Below are 22,828 nucleotides of genomic sequence, written 5' to 3'. Positions count from 1 at the left end.
CACGTCTCTGCGTGGTGGTAACAGACTGAGCAAAGTCCAAACCGTACAGGAATACCAACACACACAGGATGAGACATGATGAATCCAGAAAGCCACACTGAACCAAGTCCTGCAAGCTCTGATTGACAAGTGCCACAAAGAGCTGGAGAAATGTCAATATGCATAGACCACTATTTCAGTTCCCCAGGTATTTACTGCTTCGGTGTCTGGAGGATGCCAGCGCCTTATTTTGCTCTCAGTGCAATCCGGGTTGAGTCCATCACGTCACACTGGTGCAGGGGAACGTTGTACAGTCTGTTTGTGGAAATACAACTCGCTGTTGGCTCATTTTAAAAGCTGACTTTCAAGCAAACTACAAAACACTTCTGTTGTTATTGTTCTGCAGTACTGGAATTAAGCCCTTAAATCTTCCCTCTATGAAAGCAGATTGTCAGGAGTCCTGACAAAGCACGACGGCAGGACTGTGGCACACGGCAGCACCACGACACTATTGCCACAATGGAAATGAAGTTCACTTGCTGTCCGACCAAACAGGACTGAGTACAGCCCTCACAGGGAAGGAAGACAAAGATGCTGGCATTCCAAGCAATCCTTTCATGCAATTAATTCATTGCCCTTTTTTGTTCCTGCAGTAAGAGGTTAAATCGGATGGGACAGAACGAGTCTTGCACCAGCTTGTACGAACACCCGTTTTCTCAGCCAAGCAAAACTCATCCCTCCAAATGCCACTACGCTACCACAGACCAGCTCAAAGGTGAGACACTGCCCTTCTCGCTGGCACTGCTGATGCCAGCACACCTTCTCTCAACGTCCCTTCAGAGCAGAGCAAAGCTGCCCGAAGCTCTGCCAGCCGAGGCCACCACCGAGCTCCAGCACCACTTTACAGCGTCGAACCCGAACAAAGCTCCTAGCCAAAGCAGTTCATCACCCTTTAAAGGGAAGAATTCTGGAAGCAGAGTCCTCTCCCAGTTCAGATCTCGCTGTAACACTAGAGTTAACGATGAAAGACAAGCCAGTGCTCACGTTCTCCGCTCCAGGCAGTCGCAGGCGGCTCCGTTCAGCTCCTCCCTCCAGCACTTGTCCTGACATCGTGCAGCAGAAGCAAGTGACAGACCAGTCAGTTCAGAGTTTGTGTTTTCTTGCTTCTTTGGACCTAGTAAATTACTTCTAGTTGAAAACTACTTGAGCCTGGTTTAACATATTCATACAGTTGCTGTAAACATTGCGAGCACACAGTCACCGTTCCAACCTGAAGGGTACCCTGCGTTTCTTCAAGGAAAAGAGCTCATCCACTTTTGTAAGTAACAGGAAATCAAACATCAAGCTCGACAAAAGACAAGCCTTAGCACAAATATTAAACCTTCAAGTGGGTTAATTGATTAAAAAGGAAAAAGTATGGTGGAGAAACTCAGCCCAGAGCAAACTCAACATTCCAGGTAAGAGTGGAAACACAGAGCCCTTAATTCTAGCTGCATCACGGGGGGTTTCTCACAGAAGCTGCTCTTGTAAATCCAAAGAAGCATTTTTCTGATAAAAAGAACTCTTAAGCTCACATGTTGTCATTTAAGTTAATGCCCAAATGTACCGTGTTCCTGCAGAACTGTGGCAAAAAGGGAGAAAAGGAGGACAGCTAAAAAGAAATGTAGGTAAAATGTGACTGTAGGGAACTGAACTTCAGCAGAATTTTCAGTAGAGGAAGGTAACTGACAAGCCACTACGAACCCCAGACATGCTGCCATACCACACCTCAGAGACAAACAAAACAGAAGGGGGAGAATTCCACTCTCTCACAAGTTGAGGTTCCAGGAGGACTTCAGGGAAAATCCCCTCTGCTGAAGGAGCAGGAACAGCCTGAAAGTCGGGGCCAGCATGGAGGGACCGAAAGAGCCAAAGCTTTATTTTGTTTGTTTTTAATAAAATTAACAGGAAAAAAACCCCAAAAAATTCACAAGCCTTTCCCTCCCCGAGCTGGTTTCCTCTTCACACACAAAAGCACACAAAACAGAGGTCTCCAACCGAGAGAAAAGAAACTGTTCTAAGTACAACGAGACGCGGTGAAGGAAGGAGTCTAAGTACATCCGTATTCAAGGACAAAGTTAAGCAGATCAGGTATGTCTGGGGCTTGATTTGGGTTGTTTGTTTGTTTGTTTGGGGTTTTGGGTTTGTTTTTTTTTTTTTTAGCCAAATTGGAAAAAGAAATTTCCAGGCCCAGAAGCTGAAAAAGAAAATGAGAGACGTTAGCACTTCTGAAACCCCAGGACAACGTGTTAGCTCCTATCCCAGAGCAGCTGCCAAGCTACTGCTCAATTCCAAGGGAAGAGTTTAGCAGGCAGGAGAGAGGAGATCTTTGCTCCATGTTGCTAGCTGCTAATTCCTAACAAGTAGGAGTGGGCTGCTGGTAATGTGGGTAAAAGGAAGGGATTTACCAAGAGGAAGGTAAGCAGTGCACAAAGCACAAGAGGCCTCTAAAATTGACTTAACAAAAGACCTGAGGGCACAGATGTGTCCTCAAGGGGCACACTGACAGCAGCAGAGCACTCTCTCCATGCTTGTATATCCCATCCTCCCCACCAAGGTGTGTGAAGAAAGCCTGACCGCACATGAGGTTTGAAGGGACGGTGAGTGGCAGCTGCTTCATCACCTCCAGTCACCTCAAAACATTTGCAGAGGCTCCCAGGAGAATTCAGCCATGCATCCACACAGCACTCTGGGCTGAGAATGGTCACTGTTGCTTTAGCACCAGCAGCTGCATCCGAGTTATGGGCAATAACTCCAAAGCAGTGCTCAGATGGCAAAGCCTACACACCCTTCTTGATAAAGGGAACCCCTTGGTTTTGTTGCTTTTGAGCTCAAAAGTACCAGCCATCAGCTGGGCTGCTCTGCATACAGAGCTTTCCAAGAACTCTGATACTCTTCTGTGCAAAAAGACAAGTTGTCTCCTCAGACAGCACAGCCACTCTGGGAAACTCAGCTCTCCTCGTAAGTGATTTTGTGTACGTATGTTCCCAAAGCTCATAGGAGAATATTTCCACCTACCTTCAAAACTGAAGCCTGCTGGCCCACCAAAGAAGGCCTTGAAGATGTTATTTGCATCAAAGTCTACAGGGAAGAAAGGGAAATTGTGAGCTGAAGTGAAACAGACAGTTTTCAGTTCAGAAACTGCCATTTAATTTGAGGGACACTGAAGTACTGGAGGGCAATGGAGCTGGGGAATGGTTTGGAGCATAAGGCTCATGAGGAGTGGCTGAGGGAGTGGGCTTCTCCAGGCTGGAGAAGAAGAAGCTGAGGGGAGACATGAGCACTCTCTGCAACTCCCTGACAGGAGGTTGTGGCCAGAGAGGAGGATCAGCCCTATTACAAGCAATAAGACAAGAGGAAACAGCCTCAATCTATTGCAGGGGAGGTTTAGATGTGAGCTGAGGCAGAACCTTTTCCCTGAGAGGGTTGTCAGCCCCTGTGCTGGAAGGATCCTCATCCCTGGAGGGATTCCAAAGTGAGGCTGAGGTACAAGGGTTAGTGGTGGGCTGTGGCAGTGCTGGAGGAGCGGTTGGACTCGATGGGATTAAAGATCTTTCCAACCTCAACAATTCTGTGATTTTACAAGTGGACATAAAGCTATAAACAAACAGCTTGCTCTGTCTGAGCCCTGCTGCACAGCAGCAGGGTACAGGGCCACTGACTACCAGAAAACAAGTGAGCCAACAGTTATCAGAGACACAATTTGAGTCACAGGAGAAACAGAAAGGGTTTCAGTTAAGCAGCATTTAGAGATCCACAGCCTTCCTATTAGGCTATTTCGCACTTCCTGTGAAAGAATCCTGCTTAATGGCAGCTACTACCATCCAGCTTAAAGACAGCATTCACCATGTAACCTTGACTGTTCATAACTTGAAACAAGTCAGTGCAGATCCACCATTCAAACACTTCCAGAGACCAGAGTCAACTCACAGAACTATCACACGTGGCAGCTTTTGGTTAGAGGAGAAGGCAGACTCTCAATAGCCTGATTTCTTTTGAAGGCTGCCAGGGTAGAGTACTATAAGGAACACCTACCTCCCATGTTCAATCCATCCTCCTCTAGATCCTGCCCACTGTCATAGCGAGCCTTCTTCTTGGGATCTGACAGGATGGTAAAGGCTTCACCAACCTCTTTAAATTTCTTCTCCTCTTCCTTCTGTACCTCTGCACTTGCCCCACTGTGTCGGTCTAGGGATACAAAAGCACAGGAGAAGCTTTTAGTCTCTAGTGTAAGCAGGAAATGCTATGCCTTCCCAGCTCTGGCACAGCACGTGTTTCAGATGTGTGGGGTCAAAGCTTTGTCCAGAAATTCCCTTTCTTGAATGTATTCCTGTGGTTGTGCATGGAGAAAGGTGATCAAAGCAACAATACATGCTCCTAATTGACTGGAGCACGTTCCTGCTGAGGAAAGGCTGTGGGATCTGGGGCTGTTTAATCTGGAGGAGACTGAGAGGGGATCTCAATATTTACAAATATCTAAATGGTGGGTGTCAGGAGGTTGGGTGGGGCAGCACTTTTTTCTATTGTATCTAGGACAAGGGGTGATGGGATGAAGCTGGAACACAGGGTGAGGGAGCCCAGGGAGGGTGTGGAGGCTCCTTCCTTGGAGGTCTTCAAAACCCACCTGGACACGCTCCTGTGTGACCTGATCTAGGTGGGACCTGCTTTGGCAGGGGGGGTTGGACTGGATGAGCTCTAAAGGTCCCTTCTAACCCCTACCATTCTATTATCCCATCATTCTAACAACAGACTTTGTGGATACCTGGATGATGCATTAGTGCTCTTTTCCTGTAAGCCTTCTTGATCTCATCTTCAGAGGCATTTTTGTCAACCCCAAGGATTTTATAGTAGTCTTTTCGTTTGCTCTTTTTCAGTTCCACCTGTGCGTTCTTTAGGAGCTGCTTGTGTTCTGGAAAGAAGTGCAATGCCAAAGGAAAGGGGCTTTAGTGTCAGGCACAACCTCCTGCTTTCAAAGAGGCTGAAGACCAACATGTTGAGATGACCTGAGTCAAAGGATTCAAATGCCACAAGTAACCAACCCACTCAGATTTACAGTCAGGTAGTTATTTAAAGCCCCACTGTCCACTTCAGGCTGTTTCCAAATGTAGTCCAAATGTCTCTGTGCTGTTAAACCAGTATTAGACACTGAGTCTCAAGGACAAAGGTGATTCAGTCTGTTTCAGGCTACTAAAAAAGCCAGACAAGTTAAGAACAAGAAGCACAGCCAGATATTGTGAATCTAGTCCATCACCTCAGCTACAAGGTAAATTATCTTCTCAGCATTCAGTGCTGGGAGAGAAACCAGCTTCTGAGACAGGCATTTCAGACTGCTTCTGAGGACTCTTCCAGTATTGCCCTGCTGGGGTAAAAGGCTGCAAACCAGAGCATACTGTGGGGCAAAACTGCCAGTTAAGGGAAACTTGAATGCACCCAAAAGGAATGCCAACGTGCTCACCTTTCGTTTTTTCTGTCTGATAAACCTTTTCATAGTCTCTTACAGCATCTTCATATTGTTCTGTGTCCATGTAACTGTGGAAAGAAACACTGGTGGCCAAGGTGTGCTTCACATGAAATATCAAGAGGGGGTTCAGGTACAAGCTTTTTGAATGGATGTGAATTAAAAGTGTGCACTCCACCTCAGAAAGAGCAATCTTTAGAGGAACCCACAAAGGGTCACTGCTGGACTGACTGGAAGCCCAGGCAACTGCTATTTGTGGGAAATGCTGGCACGGGAACCTGTGCTTCAGGTTCCAAACAGGGGCTACAATCTCATTTGGCAGCACAAGTTCTACTTTAATGACCTGATAAGTATTTTATCCAGCTGCAGGAACTAATATCAGCCAGCAAGATCTCAAGGAAGCTGATGCAGTGTTGTAGAGCAGCAGCGAGGTTGGTTAGAAGTGACAATCTTGGCACTTCAGAGAGGGATGTGTGCCCATCTACTGCCCTTTCAGCCTTACCCACACCTGAACTACATACTGTAAACTAGCAATTACTGAGATGAAGCTGGGGAAGAGCACTGAAGGTGGTAAACTAAAATGAACGCACAACAGGAAGGCTGCAATAATGGTTTTGGTTTACCTATAAGCCAGGCAGCTTTCCCACAAACTGTTAAATAATCAGTATCGAGGAAAGCAGCAAATAAATCCATTGTGGGAACAGAACTTTGAGCATTTCTCTGGCTGACACCAAGTCACAAAGGAAACAGACCGATCTTCCTCTGCACAGCTCGCTCAGCCTCACTGCAGCATCATCTGTGGCTGAGATACGTACAGTCTCAGCTGGTTTCTCCTTTATGGAAAGCAAGGCATCCCATTTCAAAACCTGGTCTGCAGGAAGCATGAACCAGGGTTAAGATCTCCTGCCCACAGCAGTCCTTCTGAAAAAAGTTTAAGAGAGTGACTCTCTGGGATAGAATCTTTTAAGTTAGTCTATAAATAGAGTAAGTCAAGCTTTAGAAGAAATCCTGCCTAAGCACAACAACCACTAGGCAGTTCCACATCAATGCAGGCAGGACAGAGCTTCCCCTATCTCCTCCACCAGCATAAGGAAGAGGAATACATTCAACAGCCCCTTAAGAGAGAGCCTTTTATTCAGTTAAAGCTTCAGAGTTGTTATCCCTGTCACTCAGCGCTGCAGGGAAGGAGGCACCTACCCCCAGATCTACTCAGGGTGTCCATTCCAAAGGTGTACTTACCACTGTGCTCTCCTCAAGTAAGCTTTGATATATGTGTCATCCAGTTTCACTGCGTTCGTGCAGTCATCTATTGCTTCTTCAAGTTTCCTAAGCTACAATGTCAGACAGAGCCAAGTGAATCCCAAATCAGACAAAGCCTGCTAAGCAGCATTATGATTTTAGGCAAACTAGAGGTGGAAAGGATCTTGGGGGAAAAAAACCCCTTGTTGCTTTTTGTGTTTGCATGTAGGAAGTTTTGTGCAATCCCCCCAAAACACAGAGCTTTCGCTTACAAACTGGAAGCTTGGCTAATAAAATGGTAGAACTACAAGGTCTGTCTTTGGGAAATACACCTGGAAACAAGGGCTTTCCTGACAATGACCTGAAAGCCAGGTTATTGTGTGTCTGAACTAATTCCCAGACAGAAAAATGAACGTTAAGATATTCAAAAGACTTTCCTTTTTTTAAAGGCACTGTTTATTTGAGACACAAACAGCTGTGTCAAGTTTCCACAACTGTTGCCTCTAGCTCATCCCGTTTCCCAAGGTTTCGAGAACAGCCTCTGCCTCTTGACCAAGTGGGAGTGTTGAAAAGCTCTGCTGGTAGAGCAGGCGTCAACACAGAGAGGCAGCTGAGGAGGAATCATGAGGAGTAAAAGCAGGGTGGAAACTGGAAGCACCATCACATGGCTCTTCCTCTGGAGAGAGCGTGACTAAAACGCAACAGCAAACCTGGAGAGATTATCTAGGGCTTTAAAACTAGGTCATACTTTTTAAGATTAAAAAAAAACCCAACAAAGCAAGACAGGTAATCTACAAGAAAAGTAAGAGAAGAAACCTCCTCATTACCAGGGAGGAAAATAAGGATGCCTTTATGCTGAATAAGGATAAGGCAAAACCACGTTCCTCCTCTCCCTCCCACCATGTGCAGCCCAAGGATTTCAGTTTGGTTTCTTCAGGAGTCAGCTTCTTTGGCTGTTTGGACCCCATCCAATCGTTGTGCAAGCACAAAAACCTGAATCACTGCCTACAGCACTAGAAAGATCCAGCTGCCCCAGCAGTCAGAGGAGTCCATGCTTTCCAGAATAAATCATTTGCAATTTTTAAGCAATGTGGCAAGGAATTTGATGAAGGACAACCCGCCAGGTGATCGCTTCTTACCTTTGAATTAACTGTTCCCCGGTTGCAGTAGAGTTTGGCATTTGTTTTTATGTTGTTTGGATCTATTCCTAGTGCCTCTGTGTATAGTTCATAAGCTAGTTTGTAGTTTCCTTCTTTGAATGCTTTATTCCCATCTTCTTTCTTTGCTTTAAGTGCTTTGGCATTCTGGAAGGAAAGATGACTCAGGTAATGACGTTAAGCAAGTGCTTCAAGGGTGCCTTATTTTGCTGGGTGAGGGCCCTGAAACATCACGATTCTAATTTGGTTTCAGACACTCTTAGAAGAGACAAAAGTCAAAGACTTGCTATAAGCAGCTGAAAAGAGCTGTAAGCATTTTGCCTTTCCCTCAAGAGAAGTACTAAGGAACAGTCAGTGCCAGTTACAGACATTCTCCACGGGAACAAAGGTTGCTTAATGCTTAAGATGAGAATATGACAGAGAAGTGAATTTATGTACTTTTTTAAAAAAAAGAAGCCCAGGAATGGGATCTCACTTTGAGAGCTTATACAGGTAAACAGATCCAAAAAGCTGGTCCAAGAACCAAAACAGGGAAGCAGCAACGTGAAAGGAACAGTGTTTAAATGCAAGGCATTGAGTCTGAGAGCCAGGAGTTCTGTTAAAACGGATAGGCCTAGTTTTATTGCCTCTATATCTGATCAAGGAAGAAAGTAAGGGAGGCACTCTCCAAAGTATCAGTCTTCTGATAAAGACCTTTTAGTACCTAAAGCAGCAGCTGGTGTCTTTGGAAAGGGCTGGACACACTACTTGCTACTGAGGAATGGTGATGCTGAGGGAGAAGGGATTGGATCCAGCAGAACCAAGTTAGGTGTTTGGTTAAAAAAAAAACTCAACCCAAATCCTAGTAATTTTGCAGCCCCATCCCCAGAATCCACAACTTACACGACAGGCAAGACATGCTTTCTCATGATCAGGAGCCATTCTGAGTGCTTGAACAAAGAATTGTACTGCCTTCTCGATACAGTCCTCGTAATAAAGGCAGAGACCACGGACGTACAGGGCGTCTGCATTCGTCGAGTCCATTCGTAAGATGTCACTGCAACAGACACATTACAAAGTGAAATGTTCCCCTATTCCCAAAGCACTTAGTTCAAGGACAGGGAGCTGCTGGAGAGGGTTCAACACAGGGCCACAGAGATGCTGAAGGGAGTGGAGCATCTCCCTTGGGCTGAAAGGCTGAGGGAGCTGGGGCTCTGCAGCTTGGAGGAGACTGAGGGGTGAGCTCACTCATGGTTACAGATCCATCAAGGGTGGGTGTGAGGAGGCTGGAGCCAGGCTGTGCTCAGTGCTGGCCAATGGCAGCACAAGGGGCAATGGGGACAAGCTGCAACAGAAGAGGCTCCAAAGCAACACAAGGAAGAATTTCTTCCCCGTTGAGCTGAGGGAGCACTGGCAGGGGCTGCCCAGATGGGCTGTGGAGTTTCCTTCTCTGGAGACATTCCAAACTCACCTGAATGAGTCCCTGTGTGCCCTACTCTAGGTGGTGCTGCTCTGGCAGGACTGGATGAGCTTTTGAGGTCCCTTCCAACCCTTGAGATTCTGTGATTCCTCCAGTGAGATACTTAGTTATTCTACCAATTCTGTGGAACACGTGTTCAAGAAAGTGTGGGAACCTGCTCAAGCAAGACTGCTGGTTATTAACTGAGTCTAAATACAGCTTCCTGGTAAGATTAACTTTAGGGCATAAACTCATGCCCTCTTCCCCATCACAGTTTACATCATTAAGGGCTATTTCTCCTTTATATTCCTTCCTCCATTTCAAGCTGTGGGAAACAAGCAGCAGCCAGGACAGAGCAGAAGCTGTAACTCAAACTCTTTGTGTGTCTAAAGACATTCACCTTGCTACAGACTGTGCCTCTGGGTAGCGACCCAACAGTGCTAAACATTCAGCCTTGAGGATTTTGAACCGGTGACAAGCAGGAGCAAACTCCAGAGCACGATCCATGCAAAACACAACCTGGTGAGTGAGAAGAAATACGAGTGTGAGTAAAGCAAATAGCCAAAGGCTGCACTGTGACCACACTTGAGATTTCATATTTGCCTTTGAACAGGAGGGTAAGCATGCAAGCACACGTTTCTTCTGCTGAAAATGCTCCTCACGTGGAGGTTTTTTGGTTGGTCTTCTCAAGGTCTGTGCCACCTGCTACACTACTATGACACAGCACACAGAAGGTTCATGAGACACCTGTAGAAGTTCCACCCCTTCCACTCTTCTGAAACTGCAGGCCCTAAGGAAAAAGCTGAGGAAGACAATTCTGCCCGTGTCCTGCACTATAAAGACGTTTAGGAAGGACAGACATTCAATAGATTGAGAGAGTTTGGACTTGACAAAACACAAAAAAAGTACAGTGCAGGGGTTGATCTCTGACTGCAATGGGCAGAGTGATCTAATAGGTCTTTTCCAGCTCTGCCTCTCTGGTGGGGACATCTGCACGAGAACAGGGTCATTGTTTCCCTAAGGTTCATCTGCTTCGCTGGCCCGTGACATCATGATTGCCTGCTGTGGGAAGCACTGTGCTCCAGACTGAGAAGCCAATGGCTTCTGGCTGAGGAAGGAGCAAGAGCAACTCTCCAGAAACAAAGATCTCATTTCATGCAAGCCTCCTCAGTGAAGTGAGACAGGAGCAGTGAAGGGGCAGATGCAAAAGCCCAGAACACGAAATACAGGCAGAACAATTCCTGCACGTGACATTCAGGCTGACTATACATCCCCAGAGCCAGGTGACACAAAGCTGGTGTTTACTCTTCCAAAATCTTGAGCTTACACTAAGTCAGTGACCTGAACAATGAGTTTAATGTGCTGGACAAGCTCCTTTCCAGGCCAAACGTGGGCCTTACATGCACCCACTGAACAGACACAGTTGCATGAGAAGTGTTTTGGTGTCTTCATGCTGTCATTTCTTGTTATATCAGGTCAGTACCAGCTGCATCCTGTTACAGCCCTTGGGGAAAAAAGGGATTTGGAAACAGTAAGAGAGAATGCCCCATGCAGATCTACACTCCTCCCTCAATAACCCTCTCTGTAATACTGGCAGACAGGCAGTCTGTTTTTGTAATTAAAAGAGTTGAGAGAGAAGAATCCTGGATAAGCATTTTAGGAGCAAAGCGTGTTCGAATGCTGCTGCTGACAAAATCTGTATCAAACAGCACATTAATGCTTCCACTCACCCTGCAAAGCAAACAGTAATAAAGGATACTCAGTGAGCCAGTCACCCTCCACACCTTTCATTCACTCAGTGCTAAGAAAAAATGAGCTCTGCCACTTTCACAACTCTTCCACAGTTCAGGCTCTGCTTCAACAGCAGAAGCATCTCATAAAGGACCTACCATTAGTGCTCAGCTAATGCCAGGCAGGGAAATTAGGCATGCATCTGCCTGAACTGGCCAGGTAAAATAAATCCATTCACAGTGCTACAGGAAACAATCAAATTAACCTTACCTTCCTGAAATCTCGTTTCTCAAAATCCACTTCAGCTATTTTTTCATACTCAAGCACAGTACTGGCATTCTTCAGCTGAAAGACAGGAGAACACAGCAAGTGCTGCAGGACAACCTCTGCTCTGAAAACCCATCAAGCAGCACTTAAGCAGTCAATCCTTGAAGTGTCAGAGCAAAGACTATTGCAGAACACAGAACAATAATGCAGATTATATGAGAGCTTTGAAATCGGTTTGAAATCAAGTGGCCTACCAGGTAGTCCTGGAAAATGTGCCTCTGTGAATGAGACACAAGAGGGGCAGCAGCCTGCTGCAGCACTCATTTCTCTGTTTCCCTTACCACCATTCACCATTTCTCCTGAAGAGTGCCAAGTGAAAGATCACCTTAGCCTCCAAGCTCCTCTGCTAAGAATCACACATAAAAGTAACTGCAACCAGGCAGTCTACTGAAAAACAGACACAGAGACTTGGAGAGCATCTTGGGGTTTTTTCCTCCATTACCTCACAGCAAGCAAACAGTCATTACCAACAGTGACGGCACCTTGCAAATTCCCAGTAAAAGGCTGGGAATTTAACAGTTCAATTCAACAGTTCAATGAGTTAACAGTTCAACTCACTCCCTCTGACAGCCCCATCTCCTGGGAACATTTCCACTTTAAGAACCTCTTACCTCTTGCTGTGCCTGGGTATTCTTATGATCCAGTTCTAGAACTCGTTGAAAGCAGCGGCTGGCAGCCATGGCATTCCCTAAGGAGAGATGGCACTTCCCTTCCCGTAGGTGGCCCTGAGAAGACAGGTAAAAGGGAACTGCAAGGGCTGGAGACATGGGCACGGAGACACAAACAACAGAGGTGCAGTTTTCCACGTACCCTTACAAAGCTATCATCCAGTCTGACAGACTGCTGAGCATCTCCCAGTGCTTCTCGGAATCTTCCCAGCATCATGAGTGTGGCAGCTCTGTTACCATAATAACTGGCATTATTAGGACAGGTATCTGGAGAAGGTGGAAGAGCACTCACTGTTAGTGTTAACACAAGCAGCTGTACGACTTGTAGCCTTAAAAAGCCGTGGTTTGATTAAAAACCTCACATTCCTCAATGTATAACGTCACCTGAGTGGCTTAAGGTGACCCATGATGGTCAAGCAGCTGTTTTGTACAGCAAGTCATAAAACTGTTGCTCCCCACCACCATCCACAGGAACAAAGTCATACAGAACTAACATTTGTGGTGGCAGCACTGCTGACCCTGCGTTAAAGGGAGAGCTGGATTGGTTTCACGTTAAGAGTGTCTTGGCTGGAGGAGAAACACAGCACTGCTGCAGTCAGCCACGCTGGCACTGCTTTGCACTGTCAATCTGGTGAGATTTCACAAGGCAATCAAAGCAAGTAAAGAAGTTTCCATCCAGTGTGTGCAGTCAGACACCCTGCTGGTGTTATTTCAAATCAATAGCCAGGCTTTGATTTTCAGAGGTAGGACTCAGCAAAGGTTAATATTATCCTCAGTTGTTCTCACCTATAGCTTTTGTGTAGTAGTTGTACGCTTCGTTGTAATCTTTCTTGGCATAGTACGCGTTTCCTTGTTCCTTGAATGACTCTGCTTCTCTGAAAGGAAGCAAAACACCATGTTTTAAAAGGAATTGAGCACCAGAACAGACACTGACCCCATGTGATCCCCGAGCAACCTGAGTCTAACTCTTTGTCCTGCCAGCTCATGGACAGGGATGGTCAGGGATATGTCACAGGAATGCAATCACAGACTAAAGCCATCTTTGAGTACCTCCCTTCAGTCTTAAGATACACCGGCTTCTGAGAGACCAGGAAAACTCCTCTGCACATGTTGAATCAAACCACCCAACTCCTGCAAGGTGCTTCAGCAGTCACTGAAGTCAAGAAACATGGTGCTGTCCACCTTTCAGGAGTCCCACACACTTAAACAGGGCCAAGAACAATCTCTACGTTCAAAAGACAGCTGAAGCTGAGAGAAATACGGGTGCAAGCCTCAAGCAGAAGCTTGGCACTGCCTTGGCAACAGGTCCAGAAATAGTCCTCACACTCAAGAGCAAGCATTTGCAGAGACAGTTTAGGACATTTAAAAACATACAACATATGGTTTAAAGCAGCATCCCTTAAACTCCTGAAAGCAAAGCTTCCCCTGAAGGAAATGAAACCATTAAACCCTTCTCTCCTCCCATCTACCTTCACCATTTTAGATAAGCAGTCTGGGAAGGAACTTGTGCCATGGTGTTGCAGCTGAATTCTGCTTCAGTGAATCAAAACAAGTGATGTAAGTTCACTTGTTTCCCCTTCTCGACTGCTTAACATGTAAAAAAACTATGAGGTCAGGTCAAAAGAAGCATCACCTCACCCTAAGATACTGCAGTCAAGACTTGCATCATGCTTTTGGGACTTGGCTGCTGTAGCCACAGACACACACTGTTTGTCCACTCTCCAAAGCACTTGCACAGCCAGAACTCTAGCCCCAGACAAAGACAAATTCTAATCATCAGAACAAAGCCCAGCTCAGACTCCATCCTTCATGTGCCAGCAGGGGATGTGGCTAGCCCCAGCTACTCTCTCCTTCAACTAGCAATCTTTTCCCAGAGCAGTCCAGCAAAAGGGATCAGCTGAGCAGGGAAACGGCCATGTCACAAGTAGTGCAGGTTAAAGTTGATTATTAAGGTCATCATGTTCCTCTTGGATGACTACCAACCCATCTGAATGTAGCCTTTCCTGAAGCAATGAAACTGAAGTCAAAGAAGCTGAAATAACTGGGTGACCCCCAATCTGTCCCCAGTCTACCAGTGTGGAGCTGCACTTGCAGGCTCAAACACAGCTCACTTCCAGGCTGTGCTGAGATGTTGGGCTTCAGCGTTTTCTTGAAAGAAGGATCCAGAAGCAAGGGTGTCTCTTGGCACCACTTGCTGCAGGAAAGCAATTTACAGAGAAATCCAAGGTAAATAAAAGCAAGTCAAATCAGAGAAAACAGGACTAGAGAGTGAAGCGTCACAGGACTTCTTCCATACAAATATCTCCACTCAACTCCAGGTACAAGAGCTGTTCGGTTGCTGAGGAGCTTTATTTCTGTGTATGGCAACACCATTCTAACAGCCAAAGGCCCAAGAGACAGAGTCATTCTTCAGTGTACCAGGTATTATAAACACAGACAATTTTCACCTTTAAAAATTTAAGCTCCTCTAGGACAGAAAGCACAAGTGATCCACCTCTGCATTTCTGAGTGCCTTTATCAAATTCTCAGAAGTCAGACGCAGCTTTGGGCATGGAACAAGACCAAGGACAGTGTTCCTTCTTTTTTAATTTGATTCACAAGATGGTGGGGGTTAGAGGAGACCTCTAGAGCTCACCCAGCCCAACTCCCTGCTAAAGCAGGTTCCCCTCGATCAGGGGGCACAGGAATGTGTCCTGGTGGGTTTGGAAACCTCCTGAAAAGGAGCCTCCACATCCTCCCTGGGCAGCCTGGGCCAGGGCTGCCTCGTCCTTACAGTAAAGAAGCTTTTCCTCATGTTTTAGTGGAACTGTTTGTGTTCCATCTTTTGTCCATTACCCTTTGTCCTGAAGGGAAGACTGCTGGCTAGTCCTGCCTTTCAGTAAGTTGCCAAATCCAAGCCACGAGGGTGCAGAGCAGACTTGGTAAGAGTCAACCACCACTTACATTTTTATACTGCAAGTACCTAGAATTCAGATCCTTCTGCAAGAAATGCATTTATCTGCTGGAAGCTGCCCTCACTGTGAGGCTGCCAAGCCAGGACAGACTGAACTCAAGCAGCAGTGGCCTCGTCCTCACCAGTGAAGGAGAGCAATGTTCAGCAAAGCCTACTAGAGAAAAGAACAAAGGGAATTGTGTTGAAACAAGTTCACATGTTTTTAACCTCACTCGGGCTTGCCATTGGCCATTCCCACACAACTGCCTCATGCAGAGGGTTGTTTTCACTGAATCATCCCAGTTTTGCCAGCTGGCAAAACAATAGACACAGGGAGCTGGGAGTTGAGGGCTTGTGAGCCACAACTGAAGTGTGTGCCCTCCGCTTTCATTTTTAACTTTTGCCATCAGCTACACTGCAGCAAGGGACCAGATGCACCCTGCTGCAACTCTGCTGAAGTCAAGACATAGCCAGAACACACAACCACACAGTCTATTTATTTGAAACGAGGAAGTCACAGAGTGGCAAAGAAATGGGCTAGAGCACACAGCTCACTGCTTTGAAAGGGTCTTGTCTTGGCTCCCAGTCCCAGTTCATCCCCATTACACCCACTCCTGTTCCAGCAAACAATGAACTAGCCCATCTGAAATGGGAAAGTACCCAATCTCCTCCATCCCTGCACTTCACACAAGCAGGTGCTGGTTCTGAGGGAAGCATGCTGTCAGAGCCTGAACATCCCACCATGTTCCTCCCTCCCCAGGCCAGGGAACCTTCATGTGATCGTGCCAGTTGGATGGATCTGTACCGTGAGTGGCACGACTCAGACTCTGCGTGATTAAAAATGTGTCCAAACACAACCACCTCCTTTTGAGTATTACACATCAAACATTCAAAATACAGTGGGGAAAAAACCTAATCAGCAATTCTGCACTTCTGGAACCTTGGCAGTAAGTAGTTTAAACAAAACTCTTGTTTCTGTAATCCTAAATGGAGAAGAAAATCACAGATCCTGTTGAAGATCCTTCCCTCAGCAGCTCTCTGCCATAAGGTCTAAAGAAAAGGGTGAACAGTATCAATAGCACAACTCATCTGAGACACCACGGCAACCTGCTCAGTGTAATGATGCACTGATTCACAAGTCTTGTAGCAATTTTACCTGTCATGTTACGAGGAAGCCTTGTCTAAGAGATACTGTTTGAGGGCTGGGTGCCAGAGAATCCTGCCTGCCAACAAACTGCTGGGAAGAGCTGGGAAAAGGGGAGAAAGAAAACAGGACTCATGGCAAATCAACTTTCACAAGCCACTGGTATTCTGAGATGCTAGGGGGAAAAAAAGCAACACAAACCCACATCTCCTTTTTATTGGCTCACCTTCCTTTCAGGCACCTACTTTAACACAGATTGATATACTGACAGGTCACAGTACTTCAGGTAACACTAGAAGAAAGGAGGTACACAGGTATTTCTATTGCTCTCTGGCTTAATGATGGAAAGAAAAGGTTGTGAAGGAAAAAGCAAATTGCCTCCAAAGGCAAAGACAGTTGCTGGAAATGCAAGGCTTGAGGTCCCAGATCCTGGGCACAGAAGCAAAGCATCTCTCCCCAGTTGTGCTCCACTGACATAGAAAGCACATAGAGAAAACAGTTCTTGTTTACCATGGTCTCTGGCTATAACAAGGGGGAAAAAAAAATTGCAGATCTCCTGATATCATTGGTAATTGTTTCAATCCAAACAGATGCTGCAGCCTGAATGAGATCATTCTGCATCTCACACTGATGTAGGCTGCATTCCCCACTTGCTACTTTTGAAACTGAAGAAGAATCGTGCTTTGCTAAAAATACGACGCAGGCTGAATGGATTGCTTTGTGAGGGGAGGTTGGTGTCTTCTCAGGGCCTCTCCACGCTGGACACAGAAGACAGGGAAGAGTTGCACCAAGACCCTCAGGAAGAAGCTTGTCTTTCATTGCTCGCGCGTACCAGGGGCTCACAAGGAGGGAACTGTTGGGAGTAACTTTCTCTCCCTGAAAGCCAGTCCATTTTTTTTCCCCCTCTCCTCTTTTGTAACATTTGTCAGGACCCCTAAATCTTCCAGTGCTGCAGCCCCTGTCACTATCAAGGACCTGCCACCAAGAGCAGCAGCAGCCCTGTGCCTTGATGCTCTCCTCACACACCCGAGGGCTCAGAGGAGCCTGGTGGGAGAAGGACCCATCACAAGGCTTCTTCTCTTCCCTGGGCCCTGCTGAAAGCTCAGCCCCTGCTCGTTCCCAGAAGAGGAGAGTGATGAGAAGCAGCCACCCCGCGCTACTGACACAATCCCACGTTTGCCTAACAGCTTCTGCCTCCTCCTCAGAGCTCCTGCCCCCACTCCAGCACTCATCCTGCCTTCCAACCCTCCTGCTCCAGCTCCTAACGAGACGTAACCTTACAACAACACATGCCTCATTTTCCAAAGCCACCACAAGCTTTGGGGATCTGCACAAACAGCATGGAGGTCGAGATGTGCTGGCATAGACCTTGAGCACGCAGGTACATGCCCAAAGCTGTGCCACCCAGCTACAGAAATTCATCACTGAAGCAGGTGGCAGACTTGCTCTCTCTCGGCTCTCTCGACCCTCACTCCCACTTCATTTCCTGCCTCCCATTACGAAACAGTGACAAACCCCCTAAAATATCTAGGACTGAAGAATCATAGAACGGTAGGGGTTGGAAGGGACCTACAGGGATCATCTAGTCCAAACCTCCTGCAGAAAGGCAGGCTCCAAACTCCCACCCTGGCCAAGCAATCTCTTTTGGGATAATCTGACAGAAGGAATACACCTGCATTTTCTAAGCAATTCTTGCAGAGGCTTTCATAGGTGCCTTTATCCAGCATTATTAGAGGTTTTTTTTAGTGGCTGAAATCCAGTCCAGATTCTCAGCTGTCAGATGTGACTCAGTTGCTGGGGTAAAATAAGTTTGGTGATCTCAATACAGCTTACAGCAGGCAGATGTCTAGAGCTTAAAATTAGCTGTCATATTGGCCACTGGACATATGATATTCTCCCCTCCCTTCTTTTAGGACTCAGAAGAGCACAGAGATAACATAGGGTGTATCTTCCTGTGTGCTTCACAAACCTCCATTCTCTAAAGAGGGAGGATTTAGAGTGAAGGGAAAATCTCTATATATATCATCTCCCATCAGGAGTGTTTGTGTTTTCTGCCTCTGGTGCAGAAAAGCAGACAAAAAACACATATAACATACCCTGTGATCACCATCATGCTGACCCTACTGCAGCAGAACACAGAGCAGAGCAGTCCACCACGCAGCACGTCTCTCTGCACATCAGCACCCCCCACTGAACAAGGAGTGGGTTTACTACTAGCTGCCATACAGAAATAAAACTGACATTTACTCACAGCACGCCCCAAAACAGGGAAACTTTGAGCCTGGACGTGCAAATATCATCATGGATAGCCTAAAGATCCATCAACTGAAACATAAAGGCAAAGGTCTGCCTCCAGTCTCCTGTAAGAGCAGGCGACAGCAACATAATTGACAGTTAATCCAGAAAGAGCACAAAAAGCCAACACTCTCCTCCATGCTCCACTCCCCCTTCCTCCCCGCTTCTCAGCTCCCGAGGGCAAAAGCAAAACATGGAAAACCAAAAGCCTCAAGAAGAGAAATCCATCACGAGAAATTAAAGAACTAAACTGAACCTCTCCCAGCAGCCTGTCAGCGCAAACAGCCCAAGGAGCCCCCCACGTTAATTGCAGAGTTATGCAACACACCTCACTCACAGAGCTGAGGTATCAGCCTAATTCACATGTCTGGCAGGGCCACGTCATGGAATGGTCTAGAATCAGCTGGAAGTTGCTTTCCCCCACCCTCCTCCTCCTCCTCCTCTCCTAGAAGTTTAGGTGAAGCCAGCCAGCTTTAAGAACCACACGGTAAAACAACTGCATCTTCAACATCCATCCCCAAATTAAGCATGTCTCTTGTTAGCAAAAAAGGCTGGAACTGTAGGTACCGACCACCTTTTCATGGTGTATAAAGCAACGAGCTAATTCAGAGCATCCAAATACTCTGAATATATGGGAGAGCAAACATGCCAGCAGCTTCTGCAGTCCTTGGCATTACCATAAGATGATAAGGTAGTTACGTATTAGCAAAACCAGGATGTATTTACAGCCTGAGAAACTGGGGTGATGGTTTATAAGCACAACAGGAAGAGTGACACCTTCTCCAGTGGTGCCCCTACAGACAACTCACCCCCTCTGAAAGCAGCCAAGTAACCATATTTATTGACCAAGGAATGATTTCTTCCACACACAAAACAGCAGTGGAAAAACTCTTGCTACTCACCAAGACCTGACAACACGTGTGGAACTAAAGAGTGGCCCAGAGTCAAGCAAAGCTGAAACCTTCTTGACTTGAGCACAATTTCCTTTGTGTGGCGAGTTTCAGGCTCATTGCTTTGCTACAACTAACTGTGATTTCCTACTGAGGTATCGACACCTCTGAAGTCTGCAGCAAAAGCCCTGTAAAAACCAACAGTCTGGGCAGATCGTTTCGTAACGGTGTTTTCTGAATACATCCAAATGCTGCTTTTTTAAGAGGTTTCCACATTCTCCGGTGCTGAAGAACGAGAAGAAAGGCCCAGCCTTAAGCATCCACAACCTAGAGCTGCCAGGGAGGTGACAAGGAAATTCTCCCTGGCCAAGCCCACAGGGATAAACTGTCCCCACGGATGAGAAACCTTCCAAATTTATTTTAAAAAGTGACTCTTTTTTGGGGTGGAACAGTCTCCGACAGCACCACAACTCAAGTCCTGCTCATCATCTGCTCCCCAGCAGAGGAGCTGGCACTAACAGCACCACTACCCGGCAGATAAAATTAATGCAATTACATCAACCCTCTTCCACAAGGACCCCCACAATTTATGCAGCAGCAGCAGACAATAATTATCCTGTGACCACACTCTGTTCCTGTCCCTTAAACAACCTGTGAGCAAGCTGTTTGGCATGCTTTCTGCTGTTCCAGTGTATTAGTTAACAATCCTTCTGAAATGCAGATCTCCACTTAAGTTTTCACCAAGCCACAGAGAACAGGATCACACACTCAGACAGAGGTGAGCCCTTAAGCAAAGTGCCTGTGTTCTTGGCACACTGTAATTCCTGTGCAGAACATGGAAGCCCTTTATGCTTAGAGCAATGATTCAGAAAAGGTCTTGTTGCTGTTTTGAGTTTTGTTTTCCTGGGAGCTAGCACAGACACGTCACAAAAGCTGCACTGAACCAGGTCCAACCCATATCCCTCAACCTGGAGTGCCTGCAAAGCCCTTACAGGTGTTTTACAAGCAATAAGACACCTAATTAAGCCTCCAGCTACTCTCCTCAATACAGGGACTATCAGCCTAATTTACACTAGACCAATTAAGCCACGGAAGTTCAGCAACTGCTGGAAGAGGTCCTCCCAAAATGGAGGGGAGGTTAATGCACAGACCACCCCCACCCCTCCAAGAAAATCTGCCCCAGCTGGCAGAAAGGCAAGAGGTGTGCAAGGCCTGCACCTTCTGAGCAACCAGGAAGAATAACTGGAAGCAGAAAAATCATCTCCCACCCATACAGGTCTTTTTTTGCTTTAACTAAGACAAAGGAATAATACCCCAACAGCAATAAAAAGAGAAACACTGTGAAAGCACCTAATGAAAGCCCTGCATGGTAATCACCATGAACTACAGCACCAAGGAAAACTTGGATGTGCAAGAAGGCTGCTGCTCCTTCCCCTCAGAGCAGGGCCAGGGTTGACACTCCCCATGAATTCTTCTCTTCCTGCACCTGCCCAGCCTTTCACAAGATCACCCTATTCCTGACTGATTTCCCACGACCTTTGCATCTGCAATGAAGCCTTGGAAGCAGGAGGGAAGGGTAAGGTTGGAGGTCACCCTCAGAAGGCAGCTGTCTGTGCCTTCAGCACGGGTTTTACGTTTGGATGTTTTGAGCAGTTCAGACATCGTGTTTAATTAGCCTGGGGGAACGACTTACCCACAAACAGGGCTTTCCCAACTCTACAGGCCATGCAGTTTGTCGGTATTCTATGCACAACATCCAGGTGCCTCTTCAGCAACATCTAATTTACCTCCTCAGAATGACATCACCAGGAAGTCAGCTCCTTCCCAGCTCGGCTCCTTAAGCCTCCAATTTCTGACAGTAAACAAGCAGCACAAACCACCTCAGGCCATCAACGTTGTTTGGAAAAGAGTGTTCCTCAGAGGCCACTTTCAGTTCTGTTTCCTCCTTTTAATTCCATCCACTGGGTAATTTTTATAGAGCAACTGCCTCACCTTCTACAGAAACAGTTCCCTCCTCCCCAGCTTCCCAGGAGATATGGAACTGGGTGCTGCAGAGACAGTGGGGTTTCCTAGACATCAGACCTTCCCACCTCACTGCCTGCAGAGACTGCAATGCTCAGCTGCTGCTGGGAACCAGCTCACTCACTCTTGAGAAGAAAATGTGCATGAAAAAGGTTGGGATTCCCACCCCCTCAGGCCTCAGACGATGCTGTCTGCCCCCCTGGGCAAGGTGCACCACATTGCCTTAGAAATATATCAGTTACTGGAACCTGAGGAGGCTCTTTAGGACAAGGTTTTCAGAGCAGGACTCTGCCCAGACATTTGCCTGCAACTGAAATCCCTCCTGTTATCCACAGCAAGGTTGGGCAGAGCCACAAATTGCTGTGTGCACACTTCGAGTGGTACCAGGGACAAAGGAATGGGGTATGATGATGAAACAGCAAAGAACACTCAAATCTGGGCTTGAACCTTCCCTTTGACACCCCAGCTTAATACTCTCCTCCTCCTGGTCTTCAGCAATGGCAGAAAGCTCTCTTCAGACACCAGCCCGTGCAGCCTTGAGGCAGAAAGGACGTTAATTGTATTTCTGGGACACTCAAAACTGTAGTTGACTGAAGGCTGCCTGACTCCACTACAGGGTAGATGTTCTAATCGTGGCACACACGGAGACCACGAGTCCTCACAGGAGACGTCCCAAAATAAACCACCACCGGACACCGCATGTGGTATGCGCCGGCCCCGGCCGCGGGCCCTCGCTGCGGACCGGCCGGCGCTTCCCTGCGGGACCAGGCTCAGCCGGCCGAAGAGCTTTTTGCCCCCGGAGCTCCCCCGGGCAGGGACCTGCCCGGCTCCCCGGGAGCGCTGCCCGCCCGTTCCCGCAGCCGAGCCCCGGCTGCTCGCTGCCCCCGCAGCGCTCCCGCCGCCCGCCGGGCCCCACGGGGGAGGCTGCGGGGGGGGGGAGCCCGACCCGCCCCCAGCACAGACCCCGGGCGGGAGGAGCCGGCCAAGCAACCGCGGCTCCCCCGCCCCGAGCCCTCGGGACCTGCCGCCCCGCCTGCCCGCGGTCCAGAGCCGCCCCCGGCCCCCTCAGCCTCACCCGCCGGGCCCCGGGACCCCGGTCCCGCCCCGCCCGGGAGGGACGCCCGCAGCCCCCGGGGTGAGGCCGGCCCGCGGCAGCCTCTCTCACCTCCGCGCCTCCTCCTCGTTCTCGGGCTCGCCGGCTCCCTCGGGCGCCGCCATGATCACATCACACTCTGCCACCGCCGCCATCTTACCGCCGGGCCGGGCAGGGAGCGGACAGCGGGGCGGGGGCGGCGCCGGAACGGGACGGGCGGAGCTTCCGCTGGCTGCGGCGGCGGCACGCGGGCCCGGCGGCAACGGCGCCCGCCAGGGGAGGGGCGGGGAAGGGTTCGGCGGGGGCCCGGCCGCCATGGCGGGGCCGGGGGCGGCACCACCGGGAGCACCGGGCCCGAGCCGTTACCCGCCGGCGCCGCGGCCCGGGCAGCGCCGCGGGCTCCGGTCCTCCCGCAC

The 22,828-nt window shown here is 48.0% G+C and overlaps 1 protein-coding gene across 1 annotated transcript; it reads right to left on the bottom strand.

Moving 5' to 3' along the window:
- Positions 1-1,894: 1,894 nt before the first annotated feature.
- Positions 1,895-22,786, bottom strand: DNAJC7 (DnaJ heat shock protein family (Hsp40) member C7). Its single transcript, XM_062017172.1, has 14 exons — positions 22,485-22,786; positions 12,823-12,911; positions 12,179-12,303; positions 11,980-12,093; positions 11,312-11,386; positions 9,711-9,829; positions 8,755-8,908; positions 7,855-8,019; positions 6,716-6,807; positions 5,474-5,547; positions 4,781-4,927; positions 4,054-4,206; positions 3,037-3,099; positions 1,895-2,215 (listed from the first exon to the last, which is right to left on the bottom strand). The coding sequence occupies exons 1-14, from the start codon at positions 22,727-22,729 to the stop codon at positions 2,178-2,180; spliced, it is 1,653 nt and encodes a 550-aa protein (XP_061873156.1). The 5' UTR covers positions 22,730-22,786; the 3' UTR covers positions 1,895-2,177.
- Between the last annotated feature and the right edge of the window lie 42 nt (positions 22,787-22,828).

Source organism: Colius striatus, chromosome Z (assembly GCF_028858725.1).
Source record: "Colius striatus isolate bColStr4 chromosome Z, bColStr4.1.hap1, whole genome shotgun sequence".
Lineage (NCBI taxonomy): Eukaryota > Metazoa > Chordata > Aves > Coliiformes > Coliidae > Colius > Colius striatus.
Note: the sequence above shows the minus strand (reverse complement) of the source record. Positions and strands in the feature narration are given on the sequence as shown.

Bases quoted from the DNA above. Each gene is read 5' to 3' on its own strand.
- DNAJC7 (XM_062017172.1), bottom strand. From the start codon at position 22,729: ATGGCGGCCGGGCCCCCGCCGAACCCTTCCCCGCCCCTCCCCTGGCGG. The intron at 9,830-11,311 runs GTAAGGTTAATT...CTCACTCACCAG, and splicing joins AGAAACGAGATTTCAGGAAG to GTTGTGTTTTGCATGGATCG. The intron at 5,548-6,715 runs GTAAGTACACCT...TTCTTTCCACAG, and splicing joins TACTTGAGGAGAGCACAGTG to TTACATGGACACAGAACAAT.